Raw genomic sequence first — 10,000 nt, 5'->3', positions numbered from 1 at the left:
TAATTGCAAACCGTATTAGATCTTTAAGGTTTTACGTGAGCATTTTGGGTTCAATTATTGTCCTGCAAACCTTTTCAACACATCTAAATTACTGAAACTAGAGTTTAAGTCATCGGCTGAAAACTGGCCCCCACCCTGAAACGTGCAATCCGTAATAAAATGCTACAAGCATGTAATATTTGAAGTCACGTGAAGAATCACAGGTAAGGCGAACACCCCTTCCCCCCCCCCCCCCCTTCCTTAACACCTAACCATCAATCATCCCATCCCAAAGTGATGTCATATACAACTGAAATCTCAAGATTTACTTTTGATTCTGATTAGCAAACAAGAGTAATGTAACTTAAACTTAGAATTTTATTATGTAGGCAAACTGGCATGGTCCGAGATGAAAAAGAGAATTGTGATTGGTTCTCTGAGCGGTGAATTTCTCTGAGGGGTCCGCATTTTGCAATATGGACTGCTCAGATGGAACAGTCATGAAGCAGTTTATTTAGGTTGCCAAACTGTTCCCATTTTCTGATTTTCTCAGACATAAGAAGAAAAATAGACAGTCAAAGGCTGCACAAGTCAACTGTTTTCACAAAGTCAGTGGTGCTGAAACAATCACATGATAAAAAGTTTTAATATTAGTTATCCTCACTATAAAATAGATCAGTAAACATAATGATTGCTTCCTTTCTGAGGGAAGGACTGACTGTGTGGTTTAGAAACATGTGCAAGATCGATTTTATTTTTTTTTTGTTTTTAGCTACATGTATTGAACAATTTATCTTTTCACTATCTTTTTAAACTGAATTTCCGTCAGTTATGAAAATAGCAACATAATGCATCTCCCCCAATGAGTCCTATGCATGTAGTTCTAGGAATTTGTAGCATAGCTGCTGGTTCAACAACTGTCATGTCCACATAATTTCAACTTGATTCTTTGATGTAAATTTTAAAATTCATTGTGTCTGCCGTAGCTTGTATTATTATTAGATCAGCCCATGTTCCTTGCATAGACATCATTTTAAAAATATTTTAGCCATGACCTATCCACATTCTTTTCTATGAACTTCTTGGGATGCCTTTTAAATTATCAAACAACAGCAGCTCTTTTTTCTAAACCAATCAGCATTACTGTGCAACTGATCTGATACAGACTTGAAGCACCAATCACCACTGGCTTCCAGCAACTTGTAGAGGTCTGTACAGGCCCGCAAATGATCCTGGTCTGGGAATGATCTTTGCACCAGCAATGATCCCCAAATTGGACCTCAAAATGATCCCCGACTTGAAAACATGGCCTCATCAGTAATTAACCCTTTCAGCCCCGATAGTGCCAAATGGCACTTATAGATTTTACTCTGTCTAATGCCAGACGATTTTACTCGTCAATAGGGAACCCCTTGGGGCTTAAAGGGTTAAGCTAGCAGCGTGAAAAAACTACGTCCCCGTTTAACCCTTTCAGCCCCGATATTGCCAAATGGCACTTATAGATTTTACTCTGTCTAACGCCAGACGATTTTACTCGTCAATGGGGAACCCCTCGGAGCTTAAAGGGTTAAGAAATTATGGAATGGACTCAAGAATTTAGAGAGAGGATTTAAAGTTAACGTATTTCTTTCCTTATAACGCAACAGTCATTACATTCAAACGCTTAGCGTGTAAATTGTACAACTTTAAAACTTACAATGCAACACTTCAGTGCAGCTGATCCATGTTCCTGTTAACTGTAACGTGACATTGTATATTTTTCTATTGAATGATTGCAGTGCCCAAAATGTGAAGGAATTGTGCGACACTCTTCATTTTCTTCAAATATGGCTAACAAAATGAAGGAAATTAAAACAGTACAACTAAAAAACAGTCAACCCAGAACAGACCTTCCCCTGAAAATGAGTAGCAAAATCATTTAAGGCAAACTTCTGTTTCCTTTTCAGCCTTTTCTTCCTTTTCAGATTTGTCATTGTCCCCTATAGCTACAGCAAATTTATCCGCGCCATGTTCCCGCAGAAACTTGTGTGAATAATATAATGAGCTCTGTTCTCTCCCATATCACTTTTGCAAGACACTACATTGTATTTTAGCTTTGTTCTCATGCATTAAAGAAATTTCCATGTGCAAGTCATAATCCACTGATTCAAGAATTTGCGAATAACATGCTTAAAGAGAAAATTTTAATTTTGTTTTGAAAGTTTAGTATCCTATCTAAAATTTCTAAAACAGAGTTTTGAAATAATTGTAAAGCAAGAGTGAATTGTGAATGACAGTGTAATAATAATAATAATAATAATAATAATAATAATAATAATAACAATAATAATAATAATAATAATAATAATAATGATGATGATGATAATAATAATCAGTTTAATTCCTCCTTTTGTAGCTTAACAGCTAAATAAGAGTGGGCAAAGTACTAATCATATATATACATTATCATAAACATTTTACTAGGAATATTGATATGTAATAAATTTGTTGAGACGATTAGTAGAGGCCATGGCGAGATCCTCTCTGATGGTGCCTGAATGTAGATTGTTTCCATGGGACACAGTTGTGTGCTGCTGTAGCAAGTTAGCAAGGACACCGGTGTCCCGAGCTCTCTGGATAAACTTAGTGCATGCTGCAGCACACCGATCCAAGAGAGTACGAGGACCACAGTGCACAAGTGCATCCCTGTAGGGAAGCCCAGGAAAGATTATCTCTAAGGCTTTTTCCTGCACACCTTCAATTAGGAGGCTAAGATATTCCGGCAAATTTGCCCAAAGTGGGGAGGCATACTCCAACACTGAACGGATCAGGCTGGAGTACACCAGAACTAAATCCCCTTTTATCACACCTGACTTCTTCAAACAGTGCAGTGCTACAGGCGTTTGCACGCTCTCTGAACAAGTACTCGCAGTGCGTGCTTCAGCATAAATTATCAGTAATATACACACCAAGCAACTTATACGTAAGGACACGCTCGATTTCGGACCCAGAAAGCTGCAAAGGAGGAGGATGGTGCGGCTTGTAGTGTAAGAATTCAAGAAAGATCTCCTTGCACTTCACTGGGTTGAGGCGCATGCCATGCTCACAAGCATATGTGCAAATATCTCTTACAATGAACGGCAGAAAACTGGTGGAACAACTACATGTAGGTATAATCTCTACTACCAAAAGGTCGTCTACGTATTTAGCCCTGATGTTCCATTGCCTGGCTAGGTTATTAACAAGTACTGCAAACAGCAAGGGGGTCAATTTAGTCCCTTGGGGAATACTAGGCACAACATGACCCAACATGCCCTGAGATAGCACTACTTATGTATTTTGAAATGAAAGAATAGAAATCACAAAGGTGTCAAAATCCCTGAAACTGACAAGTTAAAGTTTTGTGCACTTCCACAGTGTAGGGTAAGCATCGTAAATGATTCCTGTCTTTGTCATTTTTTTTATTTATTGCCCAAAAAGCAGCGTGCTAATTTAATGGTTATTTGGTACAGGATGTTTGCCTGTTTTATTGTTGCTTCCGCATATAATCCGAGGACTTTTCATGGAGTCCACACCATTCCTGGTTTTTTTTGGTATTATTTATTGAGATCATTTCCGGTCGGGGATCATTTCCTGGCCGGAATCATTTGTGGGCCTGTACAGATCCCAAGCCATGCATGCACAGTCTAGAGTTCAGTCAACAGGTTATCAGACCCACCACATATTACTGCTCTAGGACTAGACAGCAAGCACTCTCTTTTGCTCTAAATCGTTGAAAGGAACGAACACTTCAAAAAAGCTGAAACTGTAGGTTGCAAACACTGCTGGCATTTGTTAGAGCTAACCAATGCCTGCAGTATTTGCGACCCGCAGTTTCAGCCATTAAAAGTTTAATCGTTCATTTCAACGATTCTACAGCAAAAGAGAGACTGCTCGCAGTCTACTCTAGGATCTGCCAGGGTTTAATTCAACATCTCCAGGTAACAAAATCTAATTCCTACAAATTCTGTGTGACACATACTGATGACAATTATGTTACTGGTTTTAAATTAGTAATTATTACTCTTTGTTTTTCCTTCTCATTTTTCCATGTTTTGTAAAACGAATAACTTTTCTTAAGGTTTTCTTTGACACTCTGGATGGTTCCCTGTCTCTTACTCAGATTGCAAATGTCACTGATCAAATGCTCGTCTACTACAACCTCCATTTTTCACATGTTGAGGTGTCAATCACTGTCCAAGTAATTGCACATGACTCACAGATGCATCATTTAGATCAATAGTGAGTAATCTTGTATTATTGAAGTGCATTCCACGGTTTCTTTGGAAGCAACTAAAGAAGAAGAGTAGCGAAAGAAACAATCTTGTTGGACCGAATAAGCATGTACTTCTTGAGATATGATTTCAATAAATTCCAAGTACTGGTACTGACTCGTGTGACAGTAGTGAAATACTTGCCCTTGGCCCTTGTGATTTGTTTGAGTTAAGAAGGTAAGTTGTGATCAAAATAACTCCACATTGTTTCTGAGGAAATGATACAATATAAATAGCCTGAGAGGATTGAGCAGCATTGGCATTGAGGCTGACAAGTTGATCATAATATAAATTTCCAAGTTCATTTCAACTTCTTTTTCACAGCAAATTAAACCTCAAACAGTTGGTTTTCACAGTGACATCGTCAGATTCTAAAATTAAAATCGCAAGGTCGTTTGAATTTTTATGTATATGAGGTTGAAGATGACCCAGAAATAAATTTTTTTTCCAAGTTTCCAGTTCCTTGACTTTTTTTGTTTCAGAAATATAGCATTTTGAATTTCCAAATTGTCACCTTACATGATACCATGATACAAACCTATGTGGTTACAAAAAATGTTTATTCTTATGAATGTCAGCAGTTTGAGCATTTCAATTACATTAGGAGATGTGTTAATATGCCTGTATTTTGTCTTGTGAGCAAAAAGTAAGCACTTTCATTGCAAAGTGAACTCCAGATGTTTTCATTTATTACTGCTGCCCCTTAATCCACCTTGGCATCTCCACACAAAACTTGATTAAGTTTCATGAAATGCTTTTACAAATAACTCAGAAATGATGTACTGCTGAGGCCTGAAAATTGAAGACGTGGTTTGTGAATTTGTCTCCTACAACATTCCAAGTTCTTGGCTTTTTCGTTTAACGGTTTTGAAGTTATTTTTTTTGTTGTGACAATGAAAATGATCTATTACTGTGGTGATTAGTGCTACTTTTTGTTTAAATAAAGTACAATAATATACATGAGAAAGACTTGCAAATCACCAAATTCAGCTTGACGATTAACCTGAAACATACTTTACAAAGAAACACTGAAAGTGATTGAACAATGGTACCACATGTTACATGTTCATTGCGGTTCTCGAAACGTTTTTCTTTATAATCTTACTGAATCACAGTAATATCTCAAAATTGGTACCAACAATGCTTTGTAAAGTAATGCTTGAGACACAAGTGAGAGCTGCATGTGCCTAAATCTATGTTCAAATGTGTACAGTATTGAGTATTCAAAACAATATCCCTGCATTAGAAAGCATCACCAATACGAAAGCCAAGTATCTTGAGATGCACAGAACGTATGCACAAGAACAATAGTAGTAACTGTCCTTAATAGATTTTACTCTGTCTGATGCCAGACAATTTTACTTATCAGTGGGGGTAGGTCAAATGGTTAACACCTTTTTTAATATTGCAGAAAGAAGGTGAGCTGAAAAAATACAAGAACTTATGGTCTGGTTGGGGGACAAGATACTTCAAACTAGAGAGAATGTATCTTCATTATTTTGAGTCTAAAGACGTAAGTACTCAGTACAGGTCTACGATCAACAATGTTTACTTCAGAATTCCAATCTCTATAGTGTATATATGGATGTGTCAGTGTCACTGGGTGTAACTTTGCCTGATAAAAATAATGCTAATCAGTAATGGTAAACAAAAGCAACATGTGCTAAACCACCATTAGTCATTGGTAAAATGGCAACAATTATCGGAACATGTGGCCATAAATGCTGCAGACAAGTACATGTAATAGGATGGCAAGTAAACATAATAAAAACCCAACTACCTTGTCATCTTAGGTTTCCTCCTTCAGCAGTCAAAAACCAATGTTCCCTCAGGCTATTAACCCATTGACCCCTGGGAGTGAGACTTAACAGATTTTACTCTGTCTAACACCAGATGATTTTACTTGTCAACTGCGGGCATCCTAGGGTGTTTGAGGAGTCAGTTGATTAGAGATTAAGGACACAATATTGTTACGAAATATCAGGTTATCCTCTAACCATATTAGTGTACTGTAGTAAGATTTTGTATAAAATATTCATTAAGAAATCAATTAACAAACATTAATTTTACTCAGTCTATCATTACTGTAACAGCAGATAATTCTGTGGTATTGAATTAGTCTTCAGTTCTTGTTATCAATCTAATCTACGCTACAATAAATCTTGCCATATATTTAATCAAAGTTTACCCACATTGTTCTTACAAGAATGAATGCTTAATTGGAAGCACAAATTTGTGTGCCTGGCCCTTAAGACATTCACAATAAATTAAGTTATTTTGACTAGTTTTAATTTGATCATTCAAGTTAAAATATAGCATAAATCTAAGATATTACCCAATTAAAACACAGTTAAGTGGTTAATTGATTTACATTCCCCACTTTCAATCTTTCAGTATTGTTTTTCAGCATACCGGCTGAACAAGCAACATCTGAAAAATGATTTACAAAGAAATTATTAATAATAATTATGGAAAGTATTAATGTTTGTTTTTCTCCTACTGCTTGGAGGTGAATAACTACAGTATTTAACCCATTGACTCACAGGGGTTCCCCATTGAGGAGTAAAATCGTCTGGCGTTAGACAGAGTCTGGCCAGTTCATGCTGGTTTGGGTGTTAAAGGGGTTAAATTAATGGGGGCATAGTTTTTCAGTGAGTGATTAAATGAAGTGAAAATGAAGCTCTATTGACATTTTACTGTCACCAGTGCAGCAAGAAAAGGGCATTTCTTTTGAAAACTGCTCACACAGCTATGAAACACACCTTTTTAATCTAACTTACATAGCGTTATTCCTCTTCTGTGACTGTTCCGTTCACACATTGTGAAATATGTCAATTAACAAGCTCAGGAAGTCAGGTACTCTTTAACTAGGTTCACTCAGATGGATTTTTGATAAATTGAGGAGAGGATCTGCTAGGGAAAAAGAGGTATTCATGGCAACCCTGCAAGCATCCCTAAGTTTCTCATGGCATAAGAATAAAGGACTGTTTCATTTTTTTGGCTGTGGTATTTTTTCTAGGCTCCATCTCCAGTAAATTCCATCACCAGAGGAGACATTGACACAGCAAAATTATCAACTGCATTCCCAGACAAACAGAATGTCTTCGAAATTCATACGAAGTCTGGAATAGTTTGGTACTTACAATCAACTTCACATGTAAGTCACTGCACCATTTGAACTTCTGTCAAAATTTTAACTTTTACCTGGAAATAAGTACAATCATGTCATTTATACAAAAGATGGATCAAAGAATTTAGTTAACTGAATTAATCATGAATTAGTCAAAAGTTTTGTTTCAGTCTCCTTTACAAACATTCCAACCCCTTTTGAAGGAAAATAGGGAGTATTTTTAAGCACCGAATGCACAAGCGGCTAGCCTGTAGGGGGATCTGGAGGTGTCCCTTGCAAGAAAGTTTGCAAATTTAGTTTCTCTCAAGTGGCATTTCCTGCAATTTGACATCATTTCTGTGGTATTCTGTAGAGCGTTTTCACTCACATGATCAGCAACCTTGTTTTTCCACCGAAACAAAGGAAAATGTTTGCATATTAATAGAGCTCAGACAATTCCCAGAGGATTAGTTGGGTACACCAACATGTCCATTGTTCTATTGTAAGTAAGTAAGTAAAGCCTTTATTTAAAGAGGGTAGCACTCAATATCCAAAGGCTAATAAACTTGTTTAGGTACACCATCATGGCCGCTGTGATGTCACGTGAAAACATTAAGGTCTTTAGTCTTACCAATGCTTGTCTGCCATTTTTGGAGCTACTGAATGGAATAAGAATGCTGGCCTTGTGAGCCTGCACAACATGCAGTGTTCATTAAAAGGATTTAAGAAAGTGCAATACATAATTTCTAACTCTTAGATCGCAAAAAAAGTATTGAAGATAAGCAATTTTCCCCTTGTTTTCAGAATTTCATGATAAATCGGGAGAATCTGATAAAACTGGGAATGCGGGAGGCAACAGGTCAAACTGGAAGACTCGCGATCAAATTAGGAGGGTTGAAATGTCTGCCTTCATGACTTTGGATAATCAGTAATTCAAATAATTTACTGGAGCTAGTGTTTGATACAACTTTAGAAACCCATCTGTTAAATTGAAAAGGTTTTCACAATTATTATTAGGACGTGTCTCTTTTACTGCTCTTTTCTCAACCATAGGGAGGTTCAAAGTTCAATCAACGATTTCTTTCACATACACTCGGCTCCCAATAATTCGAACCTTCAGGAAATTTTAAAAGGTACGAGTTATTGGGACTTCAAGTTATCAGGAGTAAGGAGTTTAAAGCAGCAACCCTTTTTTGAAGATACAGGAACTGAATTTACCTAAATGTACTTTAAGCCAATTAAACCTGTGTAATGCAAAAAGGACAAAGATTACAGGGCTGCTTCAAAATAAATTAAATGTTTTGGACTGCAATACGCTGACTTTTTTTTATTTGTCACATACTGACAGATGTTATCAAGGAAAAAAATATTTTGAGAAGGACCTGAATGAAACGAATCATTGCTTCAAGTCAGCCAGAGGTTCAAGTCATCGAGGGTTTGAGTTACTGCATCTACTGATTATAGTAGATGTGTGACGGAAGTCCAGGGGAAATCGATTTTGGTTGAATCGAGTTAGCAAGGGTTCGAGTTGTCAGGAGTTGACTGTATAATTTTAAAATAAATGGTATGTTCTCATTATTTAGGATGAGATGGTGTCATGGTTAAAAGCATTAATGCCAACCTGTCAGGAGTCCATTGCTGATGAGCTGAGTCATCAGGTACACATTATAGACAGATCATAAAATTAATAAGTGAGTTGGGATTCACTATGATAATAAATGATTTCAAATGTTTCTAATAATAATTATTTTTTGTCATGTCATAACATGATTTGCTGGTGCAGGTGTTGAGCATGGTGAGCATTACTACCTCAGGTTAGAAGAAGAATTAAATGACATCTGCACCTTTTCTTCAGTTCAAAAGCAATTCATTATAGTTCTTGGGGATCTTAATCTAGATCAATTGAGACCTGAACGAAGAGAGGGCAAGATACTGTTGGATTTGGAAGATACTTTTATTTATTTTATTTTATTTTTTATTTTTACAATTTAATGGCATCAAAGGTAATACATACTAATAAGAATAATATTAATAGCCATATGGATAATCTGTAAAGGAGTCCAGGACCCCATAAAAAAGTACCCTAGATTCCAGAGCTTATTTTCTCGCCATGAAAAGAGCGACAAAAGAGCGAGTCACGAAGCGGCGAGAAAAACCTCTGGTACAGGCTGTTAACCTTTTTGAACATGCCGCCCCAATCACGTTGCACTTTCCACTTCCAGAGTCAACTTTTGACCCTGGAGATTTCATTGGTCGATCGACAAACCGTTTTTTATAAGGATTGCCATTGGTTAAGTCGAGGGGAACGATCAAACCAGTTTTTCACTGGTGTAATACAAAGAAGACCGTGAACGGTACAGTAGCGATAGCGACACGATAATCAGAAATTCATGGCTGGCAGATTGAGGTTAATTCGTCTCATTGACGCTGGATGAATGTTCGCTGTTTGGGTGGCCTTAGAGAGGGCATAATCGAACAAGCGCTCTGATTTTGTTTGGGAATTTAACGAAGGTGTGACTAAGCTTCTGACATCTTTACACCTCAGTGCCTCAAGTCATATTGAAACTGCTCCAGGGACTAATTCTAGGACTTGAATGCAAATTTCTCCACGTTTGCATTT

General features: G+C 37.0%; 1 protein-coding gene across 1 annotated transcript in view; it reads left to right on the top strand.

The window, feature by feature from the left end:
- LOC138027883 (serine/threonine-protein kinase pakC-like) overlaps positions 1 to 10,000 on the top strand; it is a 26,935-nt gene that overhangs the window by 196 nt on the left and 16,739 nt on the right. The window contains exons 2-4 of the mRNA XM_068875503.1: positions 5,683 to 5,784; positions 7,291 to 7,428; positions 8,964 to 9,038. Coding sequence (XP_068731604.1) covers positions 5,683 to 5,784; positions 7,291 to 7,428; positions 8,964 to 9,038 — 315 coding nt within the window. The remainder of the gene's footprint in view (positions 1 to 5,682; positions 5,785 to 7,290; positions 7,429 to 8,963; positions 9,039 to 10,000) is intronic.

The sequence above is a fragment of the Montipora capricornis genome, chromosome 12 (assembly GCF_036669925.1).
Source record: "Montipora capricornis isolate CH-2021 chromosome 12, ASM3666992v2, whole genome shotgun sequence".
Taxonomy (NCBI): Eukaryota; Metazoa; Cnidaria; class Anthozoa; order Scleractinia; family Acroporidae; genus Montipora; species Montipora capricornis.
The sequence above is the reverse complement of the archived record's forward strand: the minus strand, read 5'-3'. Positions and strand labels throughout refer to the sequence as shown.